This window comes from Aspergillus terreus, genomic scaffold (assembly GCF_000149615.1).
Source record: "Aspergillus terreus NIH2624 scaffold_11 genomic scaffold, whole genome shotgun sequence".
NCBI classification, from domain to species: Eukaryota; Fungi; Ascomycota; class Eurotiomycetes; order Eurotiales; family Aspergillaceae; genus Aspergillus; species Aspergillus terreus.
In genome coordinates this window covers 165,838-191,382 of record NT_165934.1, presented here as the reverse complement: position 1 = coordinate 191,382, position 25,545 = coordinate 165,838, and the positions used below count along the sequence as shown (strand labels likewise).

Here is a 25,545-nt window from a genome sequence, read left to right as displayed (position 1 = left end):
TGCGTTGTCAGACTGACCGGACGGTGTGATATCTGCAGGCACCTGCAGTAGTAGCCCGGAACAGGCCTGGCCAAGTCGTACGGAGGAATACTACAACCAGCCTCTGCCAAGGACCGACTGAGTACGGAGCAAGTGGCAGTTAGAGACGCAGGCAGCTCAGGATGAAAGGATTTAGGGTTGAGCACAGCGTCATGGAGTCATCGGATCTTCGCTCATAAGATCGTCTCCGTAATCCGTCGTCTGAGACAGATGGAGCTATCCGAATCGTGGTAATCTTCGCGAAACAGTCCCAGCATCAGCCCGATACAGGTTCTCGGATCCGATGCAAGGAGCTTCAACCCAAGGACCGGCATCATTCAATAGTTTCCATCGTGATTCGCCGAGCAAGCAGCAGTCAGCCATCCGCTGGAATGGATCTTCGTGGCGAGTTGCCTGTTTGCTGTTAGCTGCCAAGATGAAGCCCGTCTGCTGCTTACACTAATATCAACCCCGTTAATAATACCGGTCCACTCTGCCCATGTTCTAGCTGCTGCTCCAGACCGGAGCTATTACCAAGCACGCCGGGCTCGATGCCCCACGGCCCATCACGGAGCGCGCATTAGTTATCGTGATGCAACGACACTACCTGCCTAGGGACTCCGTACTCCATACGCACCTCCAGGCCGCATTGCACCATTTCCTCGATAGCCGGAGGCCTCTGCCAAGAATGGATCTGCCATGGATGCGGGCGAATGAGACAGTCGACAGCCGGCCGCGTGTTGAGGCGCCCCCGTGCATGCGGTGATGACAATTCCAGTAACAGCCAGAGGACAGGTCTGTCTGATGTTCCACCGTATCACGTCGGCCATCTAGACCCGGTTCATCAAATAAGCAGCGTGGGCGCAGCGTTCGAATGACATAAGGGGGAACGACAGCTTCTCGTTGGTTGCTCTCATACCTGGATGAGGTCGCCCAGAATTAACCCGTGGAGTCGTCCGATCTGCATTGCATCGACAGCTTTAGAATTATAAGTAGTGTTTGCTTTCCCTCGGTTGGGCCAGAAAGAGACGAACTCTCTTGCCTGTTTGTCTGGTTCAAGTAGAGGTACATAGTCTGGTTCAATTGGTAAGTTGGCACTGGTATACATCACCTCCTTCCTTGTCCTTACCCTCCCTTTTCTTTTCCTTTTCTTTCTTTTTCTGCTTTCCTTTTCTTTTGTCATTCCTTTCTTTTTGCCGTATTCTAACCGAAACAGTCATCATGCGTGCCCTCTCACTGATTGGCCTCGTTGGTGTCGCCAATGCGGTCTGTCCGTACATGACGGGCCATTTGAACGCCCGCGATGATGGCGACGCGACTGGTGCCACGGAGGATTTTCTGTCCCAATTCTATCTGGACGACAGTGATGCCTACCTGACCAGTGATGTCGGTGGCCCTATTGAAGACCAAAACAGTCTGTCCGTGGGCGAGCGCGGTCCGACCCTGCTGGAGGATTTCATCTTCCGGCAGAAGATCCAGCGGTTCGATCACGAACGGGTATGCTCCTCTTGATGATCCGGATAGTGGCCAGCTCTGACGCGAATCCAGGTCCCCGAACGTGCTGTCCATGCCCGTGGTGCCGGTGCGCATGGTGTCTTCACCTCGTACGGCGATTACTCCAACATCACGGCCGCTTCCTTCTTGTCGGCCGCGGGCAAGCAAACCCCGGTGTTTGTGCGCTTCTCGACCGTCGCTGGTAGCCGTGGTAGCTCGGATCTCGCTCGTGATGTCCATGGCTTTGCGACTCGGTTCTATACTGACGAGGGTAACTTTGGTATGTCTGTTCCAGACCATGTTGATATCGCATACTGACCCTGCAGATATTGTCGGCAACAACATCCCCGTCTTCTTCATCCAGGACGCCATCCTCTTCCCCGATCTGATTCACGCCGTCAAACCTCGCGGCGACAATGAGATCCCCCAGGCCGCGACTGCGCACGACTCCGCCTGGGACTTCTTCAGCCGTCAGCCTAGCACCATGCACACTCTGTTCTGGGCCATGGCCGGACATGGTATCCCGCGATCCTTCCGCCATGTCGATGGGTTCGGCGTGCACACTTTCCGCCTCGTGACCGACGACGGCTCCTCCAAGCTGGTCAAATTCCACTGGAAGACGCTGACCGGCAAGGCCAGCATGGTCTGGGAGGAGGCCCAGCAGGTGTCGGGCAAGAACGCCGACTTCATGCGCCAGGATCTGTACGATTCGATCGAGGCCGGACGCTTTCCCGAGTGGGAGGTATGTGTTGTTTGTGTTCTGCCTTCATTTGTCCAATACTGACGAACCAGCTCGGTGTCCAAATCATGGAGGAAGAGGACCAACTGCGCTTCGGGTTCGATCTCTTTGATCCCACCAAGATCGTCCCCGAGGAGCTGGTGCCCATCACTCCGCTGGGCAAGATGACGCTCAACCGCAACCCTCGCAACTACTTCGCCGAGACCGAGCAGGTCATGGTATGCTGCCTCCACCGACCTCCTGACGTCGTACGCTAACGGATCAGTTCCAACCCGGTCACATCGTGCGCGGTGTCGACTTCACCGAGGACCCTCTCCTCCAGGGCCGTCTCTTCTCGTACCTCGACACCCAGCTCAACCGGCACAACGGCCCCAACTTCGAGCAGCTGCCCATCAACCAGCCGCGCGTGCCGTGGGCACAACAACAACCGCGACGGCGCCGGCCAGATGTACATCCCGCTGAACCCCAACGCCTACACCCCCAACACGCTCAACAACGGCTCGCCGAAGCAGGCCAACCAGACCGTGGGCAAGGGCTTCTTCACGGCGCCCGGCCGCACCGCCAGCGGCCACCTCATCCGCGCCGTCAGCCCGACCTTCAACGACGTCTGGTCGCAGCCGCGGCTGTTCTACAACTCGCTGGTGCCCGCCGAGCAGCAGTTCGTGATCGACGCGATGCGCTTCGAGAACTCCAACGTCAAGAGCGAGGTCGTCCGCAGCAACGTGATCATGCAGCTGAACCGCATTGACAACGACCTGGCCCGGCGCGTCGCCCGCGCCATCGGCATCGCCGAGCCAGACCCCGATCCGACCTTCTACCATAACAACAAGACCATCAACATCGGCGCCTTCGGGCACAAGCTGCTGCGGCTGGATGGTCTGAAGGTCGCTGTGCTCGGGTCGGTCGATGTGCCGGACTCGCTGGCCGCCCGGCAGACCATCGCCTCGCAGCTCGCCGGCGAAAACGTCGACGTCGTCACCGTCGCCGAGCGCCTCGCCCCCGGCGTGAACCAGACCTACTCCGCCTCCGACGCGGTCCAGTTCGATGCGGTGGTGGTTGGCCCCGGCGTGGAGGGTCTGTTTGCCCCGAACTCGTTCACCAGCAAGCCCGGCAACTCCTCCACGGCGTCCCTATTCCCCGCCGGTCGTCCGCTGCAGATCCTCGTCGACGGCTTCCGCTTTGGCAAGCCGGTCGGCGCGCTGGGCAGCGGCAGTACGGTCCTGGACAACGTGAACATCTCGACGGCGCGCGAGGGCGTGTATGTGGCGGACTCGGTGACGGGCGATTTCATCAACGGGCTCAAGAACGGTCTGACCACGTTCAAGTTTTTGGACCGGTTTGCCGTGGACAATTGACGGGGCACGCTGTAAAGGCCGTCCAGTCTGGTGCCGTTGCCTTCTTGTATGTACTATTCTATTCTGTGACTTGACACACGACATTCGTTGTAAGCAGCACTCCATTAGCTAGCTAGTCACACGTTTATAATACATTCCACCGTCTCATTTCCCAATGCGTCCTCGCAACATCGTACGATCCAACATGTCCGACCGTGCGCGGCCGCTCCGTCGCTGCTGCGCATGCGTCTGCATTGCCGGACTGATAATCGCCCACTCGGCCACCGTCGCTCCGACATCTTCATCACCCGCAGCGAGCCCCTGGTTACCAGAAATGAGCAGCGTGGCATACCGCGCCGCCTGCACCGGCGCATCCAGCCGCACATCGGTCGTGTTGCCCACCGGCACCGCGACGGCCGTAAACTCCTCGCTGTCCGCGCGGTAGGGCTTCGACTGCGCAATGTCCGTCAGCGTCGCGACGACCCGGTAATCACCGCCCTCGTGCGCTCCAGCAGCGACAGCAGCTGGATCCCTCAGCGGCACGTCATGGAACACCACCGTCGCATTAACCGGCGGCATCGCGGCCCAGTCGAAATGGAACGCGGTGACGTTCGCGCCCGCAACCGCAGCGCCGCGGCCCAAATCCACCGTGACGGCACTGATCTTCGACGACGCCGGCTGCCACCGGGTGGAGGTCGCGCCGTCGACAACCGCAATCGGGAACTGGCCGGGGGCGTAGGCGTCCCGCGACGCGACGGGCAGACACTGCGCCATGTTCCCGTCCGTCGTGGGGATCCACCCGATCCGCCCGTTCGGGACCGTCAGCTCCCCCGTCGCGGGCAGCTCGTAGCTCGCTTCGCTGGTGCCGTTGGTCTCGAAGCCGACGTGCACGGCGATGGACGCGTTCGCGAACCGCATGTCCGCCGTGTCGAGCGGGTCGAGGTCCGCGCGCGCCAGCGTCGTGTGCGTCGCGTTCGACCGCGCCGCGATCGGCCATCCGCGCCAGTAGAACGTGCGGTACTGGATGTGCGGCAGCTGTGGCGGCGGGTTCGGGTCGATGTGGAGGATGTCGTCGGGCAGCAGGCGCAGCCCCAGGTAGCCGAAGAGCACGACCTGGTTGGCGCCGCCGTGGCCCGTCAGGAACGGGTAGGCCGGGTGCGTGCCGCCGTTCGTGGTGGCGTTGTCGACCATCTGCTCCGACAGCTGGAAGAAGGGCGCCCGCATGTACGGGTCGTAGGCGGTTTGGTGGTAGGTGTAGGCGGAGCAGCCGGAGGGGGAGAGGTCGGTGGCCACGATGGAGAAGATGGCCCAGGTCATGGCGGGGCCGTCGGGGGATTGTTTGTTTGCGTACTGTTATGGTGGTTAGAGATGGGGGTATAGGGGAAGGGGAAGAGGAGGGGGAGGGAGCGCACATAGTCCAGGTCGTTGAGGGCGTCCTGCGTGGTGTAGTTGTCGTAGACGAGGGGATATGTGACGAGCACGATGTCGGCCTGCTTGACGACGGCCGTGCCGTTCATTGTGGTATACTCGAGAGTCACACCGTTCTCGCGCAGTACGAGCACGTTATCTGCGATCTCGGTCCATGTCTCGTTCGCCTCGAGGCCGAACTGCTCGCGGAAGGTGTTGGCGTAGCGCAGCGTCTCCGCGATGAGCGGCATGGTAAAGCCGCCGGCGTCGATGTGGTTGGCGTACTCGTCCGGGTCGGTCATGTTGGTGAGCGTCCAGGACGACCCGTTGCGCTCCACCAGGTTGCTGTACAGCGTCGCGATGGAGTCGTAGACCGGGAACATGGTCTCGCGGAAGGCCGGCGTATCCCCGCTCGCCACCCACTGGTAGATCATCGACAGCCCGATGTCCCCGTTCAGATGGTACTGGTAGTCCCAGCAGGGCCCGCTGGCAGTGCAGTTGCCGAAGCGCCCGCTGGTCCACGGGTAGATGGCGGCGCCGGGGTCGAAGCGCGTCTGGTTCTTGGAACTGGCGAAGGCAGTGTCGATGTTGGCGACGGCCTGGTCGTGTTTCGCGACGCGGTAGTTGGTGACGGCCTGCGCGGCCTCGGGGTGCGAGGCCACCAAGCCCGGGTTGCATCCACACGTCGGCGTCCCAGAAGATGAGGCCGGCGTAGGAGTCGGAGGTGAGCCCGCCGACGGCGATGCTCTGCGCGTTGAGGGGGGCGTCGGCGGAGACCGCGGCGAGGGCGTTCTGGCCGACGGTGTTTTGCAGCAGGTAGTAGGTGTTGGCGACGGCGATGACGGCCGAGTTGATGATGTGGTCGTCGTCGGGGAGACGGCCGGTCGACGGGTCGGTGAAGCGGTCGACGGACTGGTCGTTCATGATGTAGGCCCATTCGGCGGCGTGGGCTTGCAGCGAGCGCTGGAAGCCGGCCGACTGCGCGGCGGACGCGGCCTGCTTTGCGGTCTGCTGGGGGTCCGCGAAGGCATCGGTGGAGGCGCCGCCGACGAACTTGGTGATGCGCACGGGCTCGTTGGGGGTGAAGCGGACGGGGACAGCCTGCGCGATGGACGAGTCGTTGGCGCTGATGTAGGGCTGGTCGGTGACGAGCGTGCGCGACGAGAGGTCGACGTTCGCGGTGGCCGTCAGATTGGCGTAGATGTATGCGGTGACGTTGGCGATGCCCTGGGGACGAACCGCCGAGTAAATGGCGCCGTCGTCTTCCCCGGACGCGACAAAGTCGGAGCGCACGGCCGAGTAGCCGTCGAGCACGTTGACGATGGTCGCGTTGGCGCTGGCATCAGCCCCCGGCACAATCTCCATGTCGACGACGGCCTGGGTGATGTTGAGCTTGTTGGCGAACAGTCGATACGTGATGGCATACGAGCCCTTGCCGGCGGGCGTCCACGTATACGACCACGACAGCAGTCCGGCCTTGAAGTCGTACGTCGAGCGAAAGTCCGAAATGGTGCTGTTGTCGACGGTGGCATCGAGATAGACGTCGTCACCCAAGTCGAGAATCAATCCGCTCCAGTGCGGGACACCGCTAATGACGCTGTCGTGACCGTACTGATACAGCCATTCGAAGTTGGTGCTGTCCGTCGTCGCCTGCGAGTCGTAGAAGCCGGAGATGGTCGCAAAGGTCTGGCGCTGGCTGTACAGCGGCCAGCCGTTGATGACATCGCCGACGTCCTCTTGGTCGACCTCGAAGAAGGGGCCGACGCTGGCGACATTGATGCCGAGATAGCCGTTGGCGACGGAGCCGCGGGACTGGAACTGGCCTTGTTGGAGCGTGGTGGTGGACAGCAGCCAGTGGTCGTCGTCCCAGGTGACGCCGTCGAAGCGGGTTTGATAGACGCTGGAGGAATTGACGCCTGCTGGAGGGGTGTCCTTGTTGTTGGCGGTGGTGGAGGTGGCATGCCGTTGAAGAATGCGGGAGACGCGGGAGTCAAGGGCGGCAGCAGGCAGCAGCAGTGCTGCCAGGACCTATTCATCTTGAGCATGCCAGTCGCTTCGGAGAAGAGTCGTACTACTTACTGTCGATGTGATCGGCTTCATCTTGACGGCGGGATGGAGTGCATGAGCATGCAGGGGCAGTATTAGGGCCGTATTAATACCTAGTAGGGCCGTCGTCTGGCTGCCTGGATTGGTATAGCGGTGTCGATGATAATATTACTCTATAATCCGCTCAAACGTCAGTGCTCCCGCCTGGGTCTGCTCCACAATCTGGAGCATAAACTGGAGAAAACTGGAGAAGCTCGTATTCACGGTGGAAAAAGCAGCCATGCACAAGAGTTGTCGAATGTCCGATAAACGGCCGACAGAGTTTGCCAGAGGGTGGATGACGTTGGAGACGGGATAGAGTGAAGCCTCTTGCATCATCATTCATGTAGAACGGTGGTTCATGCGGGGAACGTTATATTAAGGGATGTTGATGGTTGCTGAATGCTGTGAATGTGTGAATGCATGAATGGATGAATGCTGTATAGATGCATGGTTAGGCAGAAGTAGGCAGCAGCAGCAGCACCGTATATAGATAGTATTCAGATGAATACTCTTCATCTACAGCCATCAACCACCATCTTCTCTAAAACCAAATGCATCCCCATCTCGCCGTAGCCTTCTATCGTCCGCGCTATGGAAACTTCCAGCACTGGGCCCTGCATCTCCACACCCCAGCCGAAGACCTCGTCTTTGAGGTAGACGGCGAACATCCCGCCTTCCAGAAGGCCACGTCGCATGGCAGGCCCTGCCACGCAGACGGCTTCATCGAGTCGCTGTTTGTCTGTGAGATCGGAGAGCCCGACATTCCCACCGTCAAGGCACTGGTTGCCCAGGCCATCGTCGACAACGAGACGCTCGAATGGGACTGCCAGGAGTATGTGCTGGACATTCTGGAGGCCTGCGAGAACGAGGGCATTCTAGACGACACTAATGAGGACTATCTCGAGGTCAAGCAGATGCTCAAAGACAGACGAGGGCCCATGCTCTGACTGCTGTATACCCACGTATACCCACTCCATCACGATACATGCGGAATCCCCTCCCGCTCGGCTCTCCATCCGAAGTCCCATAACTCTTCATCCTACCCTGTCGACTATACGGAGTACTACCTGGATCCGACTCTCGATACACTATATCACGCGCTGCGCCTCATGAGCTGGCACGCCCTGATTAGCCGGCTACCTGCAGACCAAGTACACTACACCACCACCATGTACAAAGACAAGAACAGAACCATCACCACCCAACCCGCCTCCACGCCTCCTCCCGCAACGCCTTGGCCGTCTCGTGCGTGCGCTCCATCGCCGACTGGTTCTCGACGGCCCGCCGCAGCAGGAAATGCAGACACTCCTCCGTCGTCCCCCACGCCAGACACTTGAACACGCCCGGCACCTCTGCGTTCGCCGCCAGCGCATCCCGATTCTCCGCCACCAGCGCGCAGCTCACCTCATCCGCCATCCCCTGCAACTGCCCCAGCTCGACGGGCACCGTCGGCAGCCCGTGCTGCAGCCGCTCCCGCGACAGCGCATACGCCCGGCGCACGCTCTCCGCATTATGCGATGCCACAAACAGCCGCACCGCGGGGAACGGCAGCGCCGTCGTGGTCGGCAGCGGGAACGTCCGCGTCAGCAGGCTGCGCACGATGTGGTCGTAGTTGGCGTCCGTGTCGGCCTTGCAGGCGTGGATGCGCGCCCGCACGTCGTGCGCGATGTATGCGCCGCGCACGAGCTTGATCCCCAGCGCCCAGCCCTCGGTTGCGGCGAGGGTCAGGTGCCGCTGAACGTTTTCGGTCGATGCTTTGAGATACGCTTGGATGGTGTTGTAGACGACGAGCTGGCCGTGTCGGTTGAAGCGGCGCATTAGGTCGATCGTCCAGGCGTCGATGGTCGCCTGGAAGACTTGCTGCTCGGCGTCGATCCACAGACGGGAGTTTTGTGCGACGGCCGCCTGGCATATCTCGTTGATGGCGTCGTGGATGGCCGCAGGAGGGGTGGGATCGCCGCGGGTGAGGGCGTCGACGGCCATGGGGCCTGCGCCGGTGAATCTGGAGGACTTAGCTGTTGTAGATAGAGTGTAGGGGAAGAAGGCATACTTCACGTTAAGGTAGTCGCCTGTTCCGATCATCTTGAGCGTCTGCAGATTGCCCTGCTTCCATTCCTCCACGGCGCGGGCAGCCACCGCCTCCTGCTTCTGCGCGGGGCTGGAATGCGTGCTGTCGTCAAGGCGGGCGATGGACTCGCGGGCATAGCCTAGAATAACGCCCTTGAATCCCAGGCTCTTCATGTCCTGCACGGTGCGGCGGACCTCGGTCTCGTTGACGCCCGCGCAGAAATGGTTGTAGATGGTCGTGCGCAGGATGTAGTTGAGGATGGGGTTGCGCGAGGGCTTGAGCAAGGGGGAGTTGGACTCGACCACGTACTTCATCACGGACAGACACGGTTTGAGCAGGGGAGAGGCCATGATGGAGGTGAAGAGCAGCGATCGAATCAGGGTCTTCGTCGGTAGGATGGCCATGGGGGCCTGTTTGGGAGGGGGCGGAGCGACGACATGGGGAGCAGTGGACGTGGTCGACGCATGGCGTATAGATGGAAGAGGAGTATAAGTATACAGCTGGGCAGGTCGGAGACACAGTCGCTGTGGCTTCATCTTGCGTGCTTCTTTACTTCTGCATGCATCATGCGTCTGGCTGGCTGGCTGGCTGGCTATTTATCTGTAGTTCGTGAGGGGTATACTCCTTGGGATGTCTGCGTCTGCGGCTCGAAGACCGATTGGCTTATGAACGATCTAGATGATCTGATGATCTGATGATCTGCTCATGAGGAGGTGTATGTAGATGCTCGGTTCGCCCTCCGCTCGGGAGGGGGTTCCGCTGCTACGTTGATATCGACTGTAGATGGAACTATACACCATTGAGATATCAAGCAGAAACATCACAGCCTCTTTCTACCTCGATTTATACCTTTTATACGCTCTATATCTATGATCACTTCAAATGGTCCGTCCCATCAATCATCCCATCCGCAAACGCAGCCCTCACCCCCCTCCTCTCCACCGTCATCAGTCCCTGGATCGTACACCCCCGTGGTGACGCAATACTCTCCCTCAGCACCGCCGGATGCGCACCATCCTTCAGCAACGCCGCCATCCCCTGTAGCACCTGCGCCGCCATCTCCTGCGCCTCCGGCCGCCGGATGCCCTCCACCACACACCCATCCAGCAGCCCATCCAGCGGCACCGTAAACATGGCCATCGACGCGCCGACCAGCATGCCCGCCGCGTCGAACTGCTCCGCCGCAACGTACTTGACGTGCCCGACCTGCTCAAACATCCAGGTCAGCAGGGCGGCGCGCTCGGCGGATAGGGCCGGGTCGGCCTCGATGATGGTCATGGACTGGCGCAGGCGGGCGGCGACGTTGGGCATGGCGCGGACGATGTTCCGAGCATCGCTGCCTGCATCAGCAGTGGGCGAGGCGTGGTCGATACACGCTGCAATCTCTGCCGGACTCATCCCCGCCAGAATGCTAATGACGAACTTGCCTGCCAGGGCGGACCGCACGCCCGGCTCGCGGAGGATCCCCGCGACCAGGAACGGCTTGCAGGCGAGCAGGACGACGTCGGCGTCTTGCATGGCGGAGACGTTCTGGCCGTGGCGGATGTCGAGACGCGCGGCGTCGGCCTTGTACTCTGCGCGTAGACGCTCGGCTGAGCTGGCGGATTTGGTATTGATGATGAATTTGGAGAATTTAGAGGTGCTCTCGGAGGTGCGGGTTGCGGAGAGCAGGCCGCCCAGGATGGCGGAGCCCATGTTTCCTACATATTGTTAGGTTTTATATGGATGTAGAGATGGGGTATGAATACCGCAGCCGATGAAAGCAATTGAGGGCGCCATTGTTGTGTAGGTGTGTGGTTGTAGTTTGTATGGAGGTGGATGAAGGAGAAGAGTCATAATGAATGATTCGGGAGGAGAAGCCGAGCAGAGGATTAGATAACTGCCCTATCTGTCACTATTGTTCAACAGTGTTTCTTGCTGGAATTGCCTAACGAGGCGTATGTATGCCAATACGGCTGTCTTTTCTTCTGTATTTCCCATTTGTTCGGGTGTGTTGGACTGAAGCTAGTGTTGGATGTACCAAGTCGATGATATAGATATAGAAATAGATATAGATACGGCTGCCAATTAACACACTCTGGGCTGCCATTGCACCACTTTATAGGCATATTTGCTTGTGCATCATGTCTGATAATGCAAACTAGACGAACCTGGTGTCTTATACATCTACATATCTCTAACGTTGGGCGTGGCGCTGCAGTGGTCGGACGTGATCCAGGGGATCATACACACCGCAGTGAGCATCTCACAAGTTATAACAGTGTTGGCACAACTGTTGGGTGTTATAGTCAGGGAAAGAGGTAGAAGTACCTACGGAGGAGCTTATCCGTATACACAGGTATCTGTAGTGAGCAATATACTTCATTAACCAGCCAGCTGGATACACTCAAGAACCTATCTACGCAACCCTTGGTCGCTTCGCCTGTGGCATGCCAGGTCCTCCCCTCCTCTTCCGCTCCATCGCCTCCATCTCCTGCTTCATGATCCGCTCCTGCTCCGTCATCTTCTTCGCCGGCTCCATCACCGGCCCCTTCTTCCCCGCCAGCGGGTTCTTCTTCGCCGCCGACGCAAACACATTCTTCGGTTTCTGCGTCCCAAGCGACAGCGACAGTTTCGGTGCCTGCGTCGGTGCCTGCGTCGGGGGGGTCTCCGAAGCTGCCTCAGGAGTAGCACCTGGAGCAGCACTCGCTTCCGGCGACTTCGACTTCGACTCTGCCTTCGCCTCCCCCTCCGGTTGTCCCTCCGTCTTCTTCCCGAACCCCAAATTCAACTTCACCTTCTCCCCCTCCTTGCGCTGCAGGATCTTCGCCTCCGGATCGACCTCCTCCTCCTCCGCCGGGTCTTTCCGCTGCTGCGCCCGCTCCACCTGCTCCTGGATCAGGCGCTGCTCGCGCTCCTCGTCGCCGCGGTCCTGGCGCTCCTTCTTCATGATCGCCTCGCGCCGGCGCAGCGTCTCCGGACTGCGGTCGATGTACGAGATGAACAGGCCTTTTTCCGTCTCCTCCACGCGGCAGAGGCCCTCGCGGCCGAGGTGGGCGGCGAACTGGGTGAGGCTTTTCCATTTCGTTGCGTTCATGTGGATGTGCTGTTTGGTCAGCGTCTGGGCTCCTGGAGGGATGGAGATGGAAGAAAGGGACGTACAGTCTTGTCAGCGATAACCTGCTGGTAGAAATGGTTGATGTGTACTTTTTTCTCGCCGTGCGTCGTCCGTAGGAGGTCCAGGAAGTTGTTGATGAACTCTTTGCTGTAGCTTTCGATGTGTTTCTTCGGGTCCTCGCCGATGAGGAGCATCTGGCGCACATGGCTTTCGCTCTGTACGTGGCTGTTCTTATGAGTATCCTGTTGCGGTCGAAGTGTTGGGCGACTTACCATTTGAAGCCGTTCTCATCGCGCATCTGGCGCTCTAAACACAGTTAGTATCCTCTTCGTGCGCAATCGCAAATCGCAAACCGCTTACCGCATGCTTGGCTGTCTAGAGTTAGTACAGTGTCCATCAGACGGGGCTGGGTCGACGCACCAATACCAGCGGAGTCTCTGCAACCCCTTGCTCTTCAGCTTGTTGCTCAGGGCCTTTGTGCTTCCAGCTTCTGCGCGCGGCATCTTGATAATCCAGTGGAAAGGTGAATGTGAAGCGGAAGAACGCAGGAAACGATTGAGGATTGATAAGATGGCGAGATCACATAATCGCCACGTGACACAATCTCCACGTGATATACGCATCCTAATCGGGAACTCCCTCTAAGGCAGACAGTACCTACAGAGTAGATATGGCACAAATACAACAATCCTTATTCAACTACCTAAATTACCAGACTCCCGCATCTCTCACTTCTTCGAGGACGCCCATACCGAAATATCACAAATCAAACCCAAATTACATGCTGTATTCGTGGATCGCCGACGGCCCGTTTTCGTTGTATTCCACCCGACTCATGAAGCCCTTGCTGATTCCCTGGTCAAGAACGAAGACCACCTTGGACGCCACCTGAGCGCCCAGGAACACCGCCTCCTCCATACCGTGCCCCCCACTAGGAGCACCCGGTCCCCCAGGGCCGCCCACCACCGGCGCGCCACCCACGCCTGCGCCGCTGGCGCCGGGCGCATTGCTGCTGCCCTGTTCCTTCCACTCGGGGAAGTACTCGGGGGGCTTGACCGTCTTGACCGAGGTCGGGGTCTGGGAGTGGCCCGACGACCGGTGGTGCGACAGCGTCGCCGGGTCCATGGACGGCGTGCCTGGCGGCATACTGCCGGTCGGGTTGTTGGAATGCGTGGCCGCCACCAGGAGAGGATTCACGCCCTGACCTGCCGGATGATGCATCGGCCCAGGAGGCCCCGTCGGCGCCGGCGTGTTGGTGCCTCCCGTGGGGAGCGGCGTGGAGAAATTGGAGGGGAGCTCGGAGGTGAAGATGGTGGCGGAGGGGGAGAGGACAAACTTTTGCGTAATAGTCGAGACCAGCGATTGCGTGAAGCCTATCTCGTCAGCATGTTCGTGATCATCCTACGTAGCGATGTAGAGCACCAACTTACCCTTGATCTTGCTACCGTTACCCACAATAATCAGGGAATCCCAGAGCTCGCTGCGCTTGTTGGCCTCCGGCACAGCCAGAATCGTGTGGTGGATCTGCGTCGCGATATCCTCCAAGATGCCGCTGGATAGTCGGTCACCCGTCTGCAGCTTTCGGAGTCGTCGAGAGGAACCGCTCAACACCAACTTCAATGTCCCGCGTCTGGCGGATAAACCGACTGGGCCCGTTAGGGGCGTCCTTCTCCGGCTCGAGACGGACAAACTCTTCAAACTGGAACGTCGCCTTCTCTTTCTTGGAGTTGGGGAGCCGAGCCGCCTTTGCAGCCTGCTCGGCCGCGCCCTTCTTCGACTTCTCGGCCTTTTCCTTTTCGCGGTTAGCCAGGAACTCGCTGGTGTTGCCGCTCACGATCGCCGCCACATCCAACACGCCCTCGTCTTCTTCCTCGCCATTCGCGCCGTCGCCATTCGGTGCGCCCCGCGCGGTGGGGTTGGTAGAAGCGCCCTCCGGCCCTCCGGCGGCCGCAGGGTTGACGCCCTGATGCGCGGTGACGGCCGCGCCAGGCAGAGGCGTGCCCGGGGGAAGCAACTCGGTGATATTGCTGCGCTTCAGCTGCTCACACATCTCCCATGTAAAGCCCTTTGACTTGAGCAGCTCGTACAGCCGGTCGGTCATGTAGTCTCCACCGCAGCCCTCCAGGGCGACACCACGGCCATGCTCGTTGACGACGAAGTCCGTGACGGCGGTGACATCGACCTTGCCCTTGCCGACATCGACCACGGTAGCGGTGGAGGTGCCGTACCCGTAGCAGACGGCCAGAGCGGCATCCATCAGGCAGAACGCGGGCGTCTTGAATTTTTCAAACACGAACTGGGTGATGGTTTCGCGGTCGCGCGCAGACCAGACGGGCTCGGCGATGAGCATGATGGGGGTGTGGAAGGGCGGGCTCAGGGTGTTGTAGACGTGGGTGAGAAGGGCGAAAAAGCAGGGCCAGTCCACGATGCGCCCATTCTCCATGGGGTAGATGGCGCCTTCGTCGGACGTGACATCTTCCTCGTAGACGATCTCGGGGGCAGACTCCTGCTTGGCTTCTTCGCTGTTGGTGGTGGACTCCTCCGCGCCGTCGGGCTTAGGCTGGGATTCTGCAGATGAGGGCTTGTCGGCTTCTGTAGTGGATTCGGTCGCCTTCTCTGGTGCAGCGGGTTCGGCGTCCTTCATCTCGACATCCTCCTTCTGGGACGTGTTGGTGCCATTGGTCGTGGTGGGCGGATTGACCACCTGGCGTCGCTCGCGGACCTTGTATGGTTCATATTCGCCTTTCTTCTCAGCCGGAAACATTCGCGTGGGAAACCGAAAGCGAGCTGGCGTGAAGGACTCGGGGAGACCGAGTTGCGCCAGGGTCACTTGCGAACCTGGCGCAATTATCTAGGAGGGTCAGCGATTGGGCGGGGTGTGGGGGATATTTGGGGAAGAGATGAAGAATGAAAGAAGAGAAAACAGCGAAGAGACATACCAGGATATGCTCATCTTTGAAAGGAGGCATCGTGGACGATGCAAGCGGATGAGGCGAGATTCACGGCGTTTCTTCGTCTTCGCTTTCCACTTCGCGCGGAAGACGTGCCTGTGGCCCAATGCGGTTTAGCGCGGGTCTATACTTTGGGGTACTTTGGCCGCCTCTCTATTAAGCAGTGGCATTACGTACCAGGAAGTACATGTACCATAGTCATCCTACGGAGTACACCATGATACTCAGAATTCAGTGGCATAAGCATTATTGACAATGTATATCAAAATAAACAACCCAACGCCGCCCGCAAACTCCATGTCCAGCACGAACGCATCCATACGGAGTAGACATCATCATCACTCTGGTGCCGCATGATACTTCTCCGTCGCCGACCGGAACAGCTCTTGTTGCTGTCGAAGAAGTTCCTCTTCCGACAGTCCACTCTGTTCCATCTTACTCTGCTTCTTCTCGCGCGACTGCCATGCGTTAGTATGGACACACCATCTTCGGCCGCCCGAGTAACCCCGAGTAACAAACGACGAGCACGAACCTTCAACTGCTCTTTATGCTCCTCTGCCACCGCCAACACATCCGGAATGTAGTCGCCAAATCCCAGATCACGGAGAGCCCGCTCGACGTGTTCGCAGGCGATGGTCTTCTTCGCCTCTTTCTCGCTGATTTCGTTCGCTTCGGACGAGATCAACGTGATGAATTCCACGCAACATTCCATGAGGAGGTCGCGCGCATCTTTGGAAAAAGTCTGGCCGGACGAGGGGGGAAGAATCTCGGTGATGATCTTCTGGACGGTCGCTGGTCGATCGTCAGCGACGCGACGTGGAGCAGGAAGCGGCGGACATACCTTTTGGCAGCGACAGGTCGTCGTTGGCTGTGTCGCGTTAGTGCAACTGTATATGAACAAATATGAAAAATCCAAACTCACAGCTGAACTCTCGATCTGACATGATGGCGTATCTGTGGATAGACGGGCAAGCGAAGGTCGACACGAGAGGAAGATGAATTCATTGATCGCGATCGGGGCGGAAGAACTGCGGCGGCAGAATCCCACCGCCTTGGTGCCTATATCTTTTTTCCGTTTTCTTTTTCGCTTTCAGTTTCTTCTTCTCCCACAAAGAATTCTTTCTTGCGATTCTCCCTCAATGATGGGAATAATCAGTCAGAATCGACTCAACACGCACTAACAACACTCATGGTATGTCCATACTGTTCTGCTTTTCTCCCCCTATCATGATGAACATTGTTGTCGCCCCTATCAGACCTCTATGGTGACCTACACTGTCCAAGCCAAACGGACTACTGAACTCCATTTCTCTATGCTTCTGTTATGACTCGATTCATGAGCCCAGCTGACCCGAGAAGATTCAGTAGGCATTATCATTGTCGGTCGAATTATCTGCATTTCAAAGGTACATACGCCTCCTCGTTCCCTGTCTCCCATTTATATGATGATCAACCTACATTCCATGCTAAGTATGAAGGTGTACTGCACCTAATGCTTCTAAAATGTACCTGCTTTTCATCTTTCGGCTGATTCTATTCTTTTCTTTCTAAACACTGCCGTTCTTTGGTGATCAATCACTAACGTCTGTCAGATCGTAGTCTATGCTTGGAACGCCGCCAGTGCGCCATCATTCCACCTGTATCGGTTAGCTAGATAGTCCAATGAATAAACCATTTCCAAAACATACGAGAGAAACTTCCCACTCAAGTCCTTCGGAGCATCCAGCACCAGCTTGGCCATAACATGCCCCGGCTGCTCCGGCTTGAGCAACTTGCCCTCCTTGTGCACCGTCGTAAATTTCGAATGCACCTGCGGCTCCAGCGTCGTCGCATGGTCCTCGCGCAACTCGCGCTGCATCTCCGTATCCACCATGCCCGGGCGAATCGACACCGTCGTCACGTCGGGTTCTTCCTCGCCCAGACTCAGGGCTAGATGGTTCATGGCCGCCTTGGTGGCTCCGTACAGACCCCATCCGCGGTAAGCCGACACGGCCGCTCCGGACGAGGTGAAGATCAGTTTGCCTTTGGATTCGCGCAGGGCGGGGAGACCGGCTTTGACCTGTACTGCGTTAGTTCGTCGCGCCAGAAGAAGACCCAGCGAAGGACTGCCATACAAACGCAACCAGACTGATAAAGTTCACGTCGAACCCGTGCTTCCACTGCTGGGGGTCCGCCTCGGCGATTTTGCCGACCTGGCCCAGTATGCCGTGGTTCAACACCATGCCGTCCAGTCGACCGAAGCTCTTCAACGCCAGGTCGACGGCCTTTTGGCCGATGGAGAGGTCGGCCAGGTCGCCGTTGAGCACCTCGACCTGCTTGGTGTATTGGTCCTTGAGCTTCTGGAGGGGTTCGACGCTGCGCGCAATCACGACGACATTGTGGGATTGAGGGGCTGTGAGGAGGTACTTGGCGATGGCGAGACCGATGCCTGGCGGGTGAGTGGAGGATTGGGAGATATCTTAGGGGTCGGGATTACCTCGAGAGGCGCCGGTGACAATGATCGTCTTGGACATGGTCAATGGTAGGTATGGTAGGTGATTGTAGAGTGGTGTGATGGTTGTTGTGGGGGAAGTTTGTTGGAGGGGAAAGTGGTGCCGTGATGTAATCGCCCATGGAGGGGAACGTGACTTCTTTTCTTCCCCTCACCATCTCTCTTCTCTTCTCTTCTCCTCTGTTCGCTTGCTTCACTACGTCTCGCATTAATCCTAGGATGATGCTCTCTATTGCTATACCAAATGACTTATATCAACCCTACGACGGACAGGACCAATGAATCATGTCCAGATATATCACAGACCATAGCCACACAGATACTAAACACAGGCCTCAGATCGTCTACACCCACGCGCCTAGTCTCTTGACTCAGTTACTTATACTGCACTATCACATTACATGCCCTCAGCGGGCCACATCCGTTATTGGACGTCATCACAGTCATGACCCATCCTGAGCCCCGGGCCGGTGCCCAGACCGGAGAATGATGGACTCTTCGGTTATTTTCAATTCCCCCACGGGCAACACGCAACACCACAGCTCGGAAACGTACCCGAGGTGCATGGACATATAAATCCGAGGCTCCGAAGGCGAAGGAAAGAGACGGTCAACAGCAAAATGCCCACCGTCATTCTCGGCGGAGGCATCATCGGTGCCTCCATAGCCTACTACCTCTCGCAATCCCAACCCCACGATGAAATCCACATCGTCGAGTCTGCACCACATCTCTTCAGCGCCGCATCAGGCTACGCCGCCGGATTTCTCGCCAAAGACTGGTTCGCCCCCGCCCTCACTCCCCTCGGCGAATACTCCTTCAACCTGCACCGTTCCCTGGCCGCCGAACATAGCGGCGCAGAGCAATGGGGGTACATGAGCGGCACGGCGCTGAACCTCGCCACCGAAGCGAGTAAGAAAACCGGCACCCGTGGCGACGACTGGTTGCGCGATGGCACCAGTCGCGCAGAGACCGCCGCCGGGGCTAGCGCGCCAGTGCTCTCGGACAGCCCGGACTGGCTGACGAAACAGCAAGGCGCAGAGCTGGAGCAGATTAGTGACCCCGACACTGTAGCCGTCGTCGACCCGCTCCGTCTGGCGACATTTCTCCTGCAGGCAGCTCAGTCGCGCGGCGTGTCGCTGCATCATCCGGCGAAGGCGATCTCACTCGTCACCAACAGAGTCAGCAAGACGATCACCGGCGTGAACCTCGTCAATCTCCACACCAAGTCTGAGTCCACCATTCCCTGTACGAATCTCATCGTCGCCGCCGGCCCATGGACCCCGGCGGTCTTCCACGAGCTCTTTCCCTCGTCCCGGGCGAGGGTGAACATGACGCCCTTGGCGGGCTACTCACTCGTCCTGCGCTCGCCGCGACATACCCTTCAGCATGAACAGACGTACAACGGCCGCAGCCACGCCGTCTTCACCACGCATCCTCCGGAATGTGGGTTCAGCCCGGAGATCTTCTCGCGGCAGGGTGCAGAGATCTACATCGCGGGGTTGAACCCGGATCTGCGGTTGCCGCCGCGAGCGGAGGATACAGCGAAGCTGTTTGACGATCGCGAGATGAACAAATTGAAGGAGGTGACGGTGAGGCTGATGGGGCGGCTGGTATCAGGACAGCCAGAGTCGACGGACGCCGTGCGCAATATCGACGACCTGGAGATTGTGCGGGAAGGACTGTGTTTCCGGCCTGCGATGGCGTGCGGTGTGCCTGTCGTCGCAAGAGTGGATGACGACGTACTGGGAGGATTGCGCCCCGCTGCGACGGGCGGCGTGTTCCTCGCTGCTGGTCACGGACCCTGGGGCATTTCCCTGTCGGTTGGCACCGGCAAGGTCATTGCAGATATGGTCCGGGGGGTGCAGCCTGCGGTGGATGTCAGCGGGCTAGGGGTGGAGGTGGACGCAGGGTATAAGAGTAAGCTGTAGATAGATCTAGATCGAATAGAACGCAGTGACTTGACACAACAGCCCTTGGCGCTGCGACAGTAACCATACTAATATCCTTTGGTGGAATTCTCCGCCAATCCGTGCCTGGCCAAGGCTGATCTCTTTCCGTTTCGTCTCGGAGCAAGCGTTAGCTCACTTCAAATACGAGCTTTGCATCCTTCAGCCTGAGCCGCCCAAGCCAGGGGAACTTTTAAATGTGCCATTTTGACCCGGGACGGACGCAACATCACAAAACCCTCAATTGCAAAGAATTAACAATATCATCAAAATGAAGTCCCTCACCTTCCTCACCGCAGCCTCGCTGCTCGCCTCCGCCCACGCCTGGACCTTCACCTACCGCAACGCCGACGGCAAAGCCTCCACCGTCTCGGGTGAGGGTCCGCATCCTTGCATCGAAGTCGACAATGAAAAGGGCCAGGTCTTCGAGCTGGACGGCCAGGGCGAGAAGAACATCAACATGCTCATGTTCACCACCCCCGACTGCTCCGGCAAGGCCGCCGGTATGGCCACCGAATCGTTCTCCAAGAAGGCCTCTGTCACTATTCGCGGCTTCAAGGTCGTCTCGACCGCCGACGGTGGCAGCAGCAGCGGCAACAACTCATCAGCCACGCACACGGCCACCGCGTCGTCGGCGGGAAATGCTACCGTCACTTCGGGCCCTAGCTCGTCCGGGAAGACGGTGACGCTGTCGGATGCGACGACTTCGACTGCATCCGCTGCTAAGACGGCAGCGACGGTGGCGACCACGACACCTGCGACGACGGCTGCGGGTGCGTCAGGTGCTTCGGGCACTGCGGCGTCGGCCTCGCCGTCTGGTACTGCCTCTGGTGACTCGGGGGCTGTTGCGCTGGCGGGTAACTCTGTGAATGTGTTCGGTGGTGTTGTGGTTGGCCTTGTGACGTTTGGATGGTTGCTGTAGGTGTGCTGTATGTGATGGTCTCGTCGATGAGTGTTATGTAGCGTTCGAGTGTGAGGTTCTCGCTTATATATTTCTAATACCCATTGTGTTCAGGATTGCGGGTTGTAAGGAGTAGTTGAGTGTTTTGATATATATTTTGGGCAGTCTGGTGTCAACCATGAAGGTGCCATGAGCCGAGACATGGTATGCTCTCATCGGTCTGTCATTGTATTAATAGTCTCCCAGTAAGTCCATAGGACAGGACACGAATGTGCTGCTCGATTCTGCTCATGGATGTGATCTTAGTATCCGACACGGGCTGCAATTCGCTATCCGCGATTGCCTCTATGTATGAAGATGCACATTTAGCCGTTATGACAGGCCATCTCCATCACCAGAATGACCAGGACATGCTTGAAGCCCAATGCGAGATGGATGAAGATGGGAGAAAGAGGTCGACGAAAAGAGAAGCATCAAGAACTATACAGGGAAATTTGCCTCAGGCAGCACATTAGTCAGCGGTGGCCAGAATCTGCAAATCGGAGCTCCAACATTCTCCGCATTCACATCGCCTTCACTTCTTCCTCTTCTCTCAATCGCATTCTCCTTCCACTCTAATAATACCTAATACCCGACATGGCTAACTATCTCGCCTCCATCTTCGGTACCGAACAGGACAAGGTCAACTGTTCCTTCTACTACAAGATCGGCGCCTGTCGACACGGAGACCGATGCTCTCGCAAACATGTCAAGCCCTCCTACTCGCAGACCATCCTGATGCCCAACATGTACCAGAACCCGGCCTACGACCCGAAGAGCAAGATGAACCCGAGCCAGCTGCAGAATCACTTTGACGCCTTCTACGAGGACGTGTGGTGCGAGATGTGCAAGTACGGCGAGCTGGAGGAGCTCGTCGTGTGCGACAACAACAATGACCGTAAGTTGGGTTGTGCCGTGCTGTATGTGTGATGATCGCGCTAACTGAACAGACCTCATTGGCAATGTTTACGCCCGCTTCAAATACGAGGAAGACGCGCAAGCCGCCTGCGATGCGCTGAATTCGCGCTGGTACGCCGCCCGGCCAATATACTGCGAACTATCGCCCGTCACCGACTTTCGAGAAGCCTGTTGTCGATTAAATAGTGGCGAGGGATGCGTCCGCGGCGGGTTCTGCAACTTCATCCATCGGAAAGACCCCAGCCCGGAGCTCGATCGCGAGCTGCGCCTCAGCACGAAGAAGTGGCTCAAGGAACGCGGTCGCGATGCCCGCAGTGTCAGTCGCAGTCCGAGTCCGGAGCCGACTCGACGGAGGTACTGAGTGGGGGGTTCATGCTGGGTTTTGTCGTACTGTACTCATTGTGGCGTTGGGGAGATTGACTCTGTTGTGATTCCATCGGGTTTTTCGTGATATCAAGCCCTGCTGCGAGATTAATGACATGCATTATGATGTTCTCGTAAGACTTTAGACCTTTTTAGAGGTATACTGTATGTTGAGAGACGTTAGAGCGTCGAGTGTGTACTCCTACTGTAGAGGCATTGTTATAAACGTCTTGGCGCGACGCGTGACCGCGGAATACTTCGCCAGCTCCAGATACACATTTGTCCTACATTCCCCTCCCACCTCCATCCCACTCACCAAAATGCCTGAAACTGACGACACCGGCTACAATGACTCCAACCGGGCCTTTCTCCAGGCCTTCATGGCCCGTTCCTCCATGACCTTTGACGAGGCGCGCCCCGTCCTCGCCGCCATCTTCTCCGTCCAAGGTCGGATCACCATGTCCCCCAGCTTACTTCGCCCCGCTAACACCTCATAGAAGGAGAACCTGTCTCCCCAGAAGACATCACAGAAGACGACCTGTCCTCCTACATCGCCGCCGCCAACACCGCCATCTCGCCCTTCGACCTCGAAATCAGAAGCACCCGCCGCCAGTCGCCCGTCGACGCCGACGCGTCGAACCCCGTCCCGGAGCGCGTCTACGCCCTCGTCAACACGACCAGCGACGCGCTGACCCAGCTTGCGACGATCTACTCCGCCGACGAGATCGCCTTCGTCAAGCGCGTCCTGGACGCCATGTTCGACACCCACAACACCCGTCGCTCCGAGGCCATGGTCGTCAGCGCCATCCAGGCGACGCAGCTGGCGCGCGCGCCGTCGGGGGATGGCGGTCGTCGCGAGTCGGGCGCCGCGACGCAGGGCGGGGCAGTGAACTCGCTGAGCATGTCGCAGGCGGAGACGGTGATGAGCCAGCTGGTCGAGGATGGGTGGTTGGAGAAGAGCCGGAAGGGGTTCTACAGTTTGAGTCCGCGCGGGCTGATGGAGCTGCGCGGGTGGCTGGTTGCGACGTACAACGACGAGAATGAGGACGGGGTGCGGATGAACAAGATCAAGTTCTGTGCGGCGTGCAGGGATATCATTACTTGCGTAGGTGGTTTGCGGGTTCTGTGGGGATTGTGTGCTAACGGGTGTAGGGTCAACGCTGTGCGAAAAGGGATTGTCCGGGACGCCTACACGATCATTGCATTCGGAACTTCTTCCGCATGCAGCAGGCGGAGCGCTGTCCTGTGTGCAAGGAGGCATGGCCGGGTGATCAGTTTGTCGGCGAGCGCGCGATTACGATGACAGAGCGGTACCAGCAGGGGCGGCGGAAAAGCACGAATATGCAGCGCCAAAGCACCGCCGGACCGAGCTCTCAAATAGTCCCGGATGGCGAGGAGAATGATAGCGATTGAATCGGTTGCATGGCTTGGATGATCGTTTTGGAGAGTCTGTTCAAACAGGCTGCCGATGCTTGCACCACGTCTGCACATGTATTTGGTCGTCTAGGAGGTCGATACCCTACTCTTTCGCTTACCAAGTAAGGATATCGCTGGGCTATCGGATTTCTCTTGGCGCTCGTGGCAGGGCATGTGGCAAGATACTCTATGCTCTCGTCCAGGACTTGACACACTATTCGAGTCCAAGAACCCTACCGTTGGAAGCTTGGGTGCAAACTGGTACGGCTGATGCATTGATGCACAGGCATTGGGGGACCGGTTCTAGGACAGGATGCCGGTGCATATTGCGCAGCACCTCCATTATCATACGAAGACGGATAACTGTTCAGTGGATGCATTTCCATGCTTTTTCCGTCTGATACTAGGTGCATCCGTACCATATCCCGTACCAGTTTTCAAGGCCTCAAAGGATGTCGAAGTTCCAGCAGCGATACGCAACCTTACCGAATGGATCACCTTGTCAATGAATGACCTTCGGTCCTTCCATAAGGAGACTTTGGAAGGCGAGACATGGAATCATTTATCAATGGACCCATTGTCACACTATCAAGTTGGTCGACATTCTAAGTTTGCATCGAGACATAGCGGCCTATGGAGTCTTGTACTCCCCTGACTTGTATTCAGATATTCCCTTCTTCTGTGCCACATCCACGGACCCTTTCATCAATTGAACCATCGTGCATAACCCGATAAGACGAACGGACTCGTTCCAGGTCTTTGTAGTGCGGCATGATGGACACTCTTATGCCCCAGCCCACAAGGGGGCAGTGCTCATCGGCTCCCTCCTCCGTGATCTGTATCGCGGAGGATGGGATGATTTAGCCGGAAGAGGCCATCTTGTCGATGCTCGTCAGTGATGGCGTTGAGATCCATCGGCGCAACGGAAAGTCAACTGTTCGCAACTGCGCATGCTTACGCAAGTTTGGTCCATCAGCCGTTTGATGTAGACAAGAATATACCCACAATGCTGAGCTAAAGCTCGTCCCTGGAGCGATATTGAGGTTGGAGAAGCGAATGGTGATCTGCTATGGAGTCCATTTCTCGGAATTTGAGCAGCGTGGTTGGCTGAAGCTGATCTTTTCCCGCACTTTGTCTCGGAGATTTCCTTCGTTCGTATGGATGTCTGCGTAACTAGACTTCCAATGCGTGTCGATCATCACATCCGACGGCTAAAGTCCCATGGGGGAGTATGGGAGTATTGCTGGCGTTCGCTGCTCACTGTCCCTGGCTTCAGAAAGATATAAGTATCGACTATGTCTGCAATCTGTAGATTATACTGAGTCTTCAATGAACCTTAACAGGTCACATCTTTTTGACAATCACGATGAAGCCAGTCTGCCACGCTATTTGTACATTTCTCATTCTTCTGTCTGGGCTCAGTCACTCTGTCCATGGAGCGGATTCGAGCACCTACTACTTCAAGCACTTTAGTACTGCGGGTACCATCTCTCCATGGTACAAGAATGACAATTCTTGGGGAGTGAACGCCCCAAATGGTACAGGCTTCACTGTCATGGTCACTGGTGAGGACTGGGGCACCTGGTCCCCAGTTCATACTTTGCCCAAGAAGATCAACGCTCTCGCCCCTGACCACAAGACCTGGTTCACCCAGAATTCCTATCCGGCACAGGGCGCAGGATATGATGCTTGGTGAGATCCTTCTGTAACCTTGCTCCAGCTTGGGAATTGACCATGACTCGTTAATCAGCTATGACATCTTTATTGATCCGAGCTACGCACCAACTGATCGCAATTCAAAGTACGAACTGATGATCTGGGTTGCATATCAAGCGCCTAATCATCCACTGTCCGACAAATATACCTCTGATGGCTCAGTGCCATGGGCACAGAATGTGAATGTCGGAGGAAAGGAATGGGATGTCTATTTGTACCAGTAAGTTGGATCATATTATTAGCCAAAGCCACTACTTCTGACCTGCGTTTCAATCGACAGTTGGCCTAATGGTGATCTGACTATGACCTACGTGGACCCGACCAATTCTGGTAGCTTCTCCGGCAGTTTGACTCCTTTCTTCCAGCATGGTATTGGCAATGGATGGTACAGTGGGGATGACTACCTGACTAGTGTGATGGCAGGTTGGGAGCATAACCATGGAAGTTATGAAGCGACTTCATGGGGAGCTGTTGGATTCTGATCTGGCAGGTAGACTCATCCACGGTGCATCGAGATCCTCCTTCATCTTCTACACCATGCGACGTTCATGTATACAGT

The 25,545-nt window shown here is 57.6% G+C and overlaps 12 protein-coding genes across 12 annotated transcripts; 5 read left to right on the top strand and 7 right to left on the bottom strand.

The window, feature by feature from the left end:
* Positions 1-1,239: 1,239 nt before the first annotated feature.
* Positions 1,240-3,606, top strand: cat1 (catalase catB; the record flags this gene model as incomplete). Its single annotated transcript, XM_001216098.1, has 6 exons — positions 1,240-1,515; positions 1,567-1,792; positions 1,839-2,254; positions 2,305-2,469; positions 2,517-2,657; positions 2,698-3,606. 6 exons carry the CDS (start codon positions 1,240-1,242, stop codon positions 3,604-3,606), a joined length of 2,133 nt encoding a protein of 710 aa, XP_001216098.1.
* A 144-nt stretch (positions 3,607-3,750) lies between these two features.
* Positions 3,751-7,092, bottom strand: treA (alpha,alpha-trehalase treA; the record flags this gene model as incomplete). The annotated part of the gene is made up of 4 exons (XM_001216097.1): positions 3,751-4,935; positions 4,998-5,225; positions 5,278-7,020; positions 7,072-7,092. The coding sequence occupies 4 exons, from the start codon at positions 7,090-7,092 to the stop codon at positions 3,751-3,753; spliced, it is 3,177 nt and encodes a 1,058-aa protein (XP_001216097.1).
* A 500-nt stretch (positions 7,093-7,592) lies between these two features.
* On the bottom strand, positions 7,593-9,684 carry ATEG_07475 (putative proline oxidase Put1; the record flags this gene model as incomplete). The annotated part of the gene is made up of 2 exons (XM_001216096.1): positions 7,593-7,955; positions 8,485-9,684. 2 exons carry the CDS (start codon positions 9,682-9,684, stop codon positions 7,593-7,595), a joined length of 1,563 nt encoding a protein of 520 aa, XP_001216096.1.
* A 337-nt stretch (positions 9,685-10,021) lies between these two features.
* Positions 10,022-10,984, bottom strand: ATEG_07474 (pyrroline-5-carboxylate reductase; the record flags this gene model as incomplete). Its single annotated transcript, XM_001216095.1, has 2 exons — positions 10,022-10,848; positions 10,897-10,984. The coding sequence occupies 2 exons, from the start codon at positions 10,982-10,984 to the stop codon at positions 10,022-10,024; spliced, it is 915 nt and encodes a 304-aa protein (XP_001216095.1).
* A 562-nt stretch (positions 10,985-11,546) lies between these two features.
* ATEG_07473 (putative C2H2 finger domain protein (Kin17)) lies at positions 11,547-12,439 on the bottom strand (the record flags this gene model as incomplete). Its single annotated transcript, XM_001216094.1, has 2 exons — positions 11,547-12,233; positions 12,290-12,439. 2 exons carry the CDS (start codon positions 12,437-12,439, stop codon positions 11,547-11,549), a joined length of 837 nt encoding a protein of 278 aa, XP_001216094.1.
* A 583-nt stretch (positions 12,440-13,022) lies between these two features.
* On the bottom strand, positions 13,023-15,214 carry ATEG_07472 (putative chromatin remodeling complex subunit (Arp9); the record flags this gene model as incomplete). The annotated part of the gene is made up of 4 exons (XM_001216093.1): positions 13,023-13,618; positions 13,676-13,817; positions 13,861-15,096; positions 15,185-15,214. The coding sequence occupies 4 exons, from the start codon at positions 15,212-15,214 to the stop codon at positions 13,023-13,025; spliced, it is 2,004 nt and encodes a 667-aa protein (XP_001216093.1).
* A 320-nt stretch (positions 15,215-15,534) lies between these two features.
* nctB (negative cofactor 2 transcription regulator complex subunit NCB2) lies at positions 15,535-16,140 on the bottom strand (the record flags this gene model as incomplete). Its single annotated transcript, XM_001216092.1, has 4 exons — positions 15,535-15,654; positions 15,729-15,988; positions 16,038-16,064; positions 16,119-16,140. 4 exons carry the CDS (start codon positions 16,138-16,140, stop codon positions 15,535-15,537), a joined length of 429 nt encoding a protein of 142 aa, XP_001216092.1.
* A 656-nt stretch (positions 16,141-16,796) lies between these two features.
* On the bottom strand, positions 16,797-17,709 carry ATEG_07470 (SDR family oxidoreductase; the record flags this gene model as incomplete). The annotated part of the gene is made up of 3 exons (XM_001216091.1): positions 16,797-17,255; positions 17,311-17,624; positions 17,673-17,709. The coding sequence occupies 3 exons, from the start codon at positions 17,707-17,709 to the stop codon at positions 16,797-16,799; spliced, it is 810 nt and encodes a 269-aa protein (XP_001216091.1).
* Positions 17,710-18,307: 598 nt separating this feature from the next.
* Positions 18,308-19,615, top strand: ATEG_07469 (NAD(P)/FAD-dependent oxidoreductase; the record flags this gene model as incomplete). The annotated part of the gene is made up of 1 exon (XM_001216090.1): positions 18,308-19,615. The coding sequence occupies one exon, from the start codon at positions 18,308-18,310 to the stop codon at positions 19,613-19,615; it is 1,308 nt and encodes a 435-aa protein (XP_001216090.1).
* Positions 19,616-19,904: 289 nt separating this feature from the next.
* Positions 19,905-20,727, top strand: ATEG_07468 (uncharacterized protein; the record flags this gene model as incomplete). Its single annotated transcript, XM_001216089.1, has 2 exons — positions 19,905-20,551; positions 20,700-20,727. The coding sequence occupies 2 exons, from the start codon at positions 19,905-19,907 to the stop codon at positions 20,725-20,727; spliced, it is 675 nt and encodes a 224-aa protein (XP_001216089.1).
* A 443-nt stretch (positions 20,728-21,170) lies between these two features.
* On the top strand, positions 21,171-21,852 carry ATEG_07467 (zinc finger CCCH domain-containing RNA-binding protein; the record flags this gene model as incomplete). The annotated part of the gene is made up of 2 exons (XM_001216088.1): positions 21,171-21,471; positions 21,524-21,852. 2 exons carry the CDS (start codon positions 21,171-21,173, stop codon positions 21,850-21,852), a joined length of 630 nt encoding a protein of 209 aa, XP_001216088.1.
* A 2,784-nt stretch (positions 21,853-24,636) lies between these two features.
* ATEG_07466 (uncharacterized protein) lies at positions 24,637-25,468 on the top strand (the record flags this gene model as incomplete). Its single annotated transcript, XM_001216087.1, has 3 exons — positions 24,637-24,962; positions 25,021-25,206; positions 25,267-25,468. The coding sequence occupies 3 exons, from the start codon at positions 24,637-24,639 to the stop codon at positions 25,466-25,468; spliced, it is 714 nt and encodes a 237-aa protein (XP_001216087.1).
* Positions 25,469-25,545: the final 77 nt, after the last annotated feature.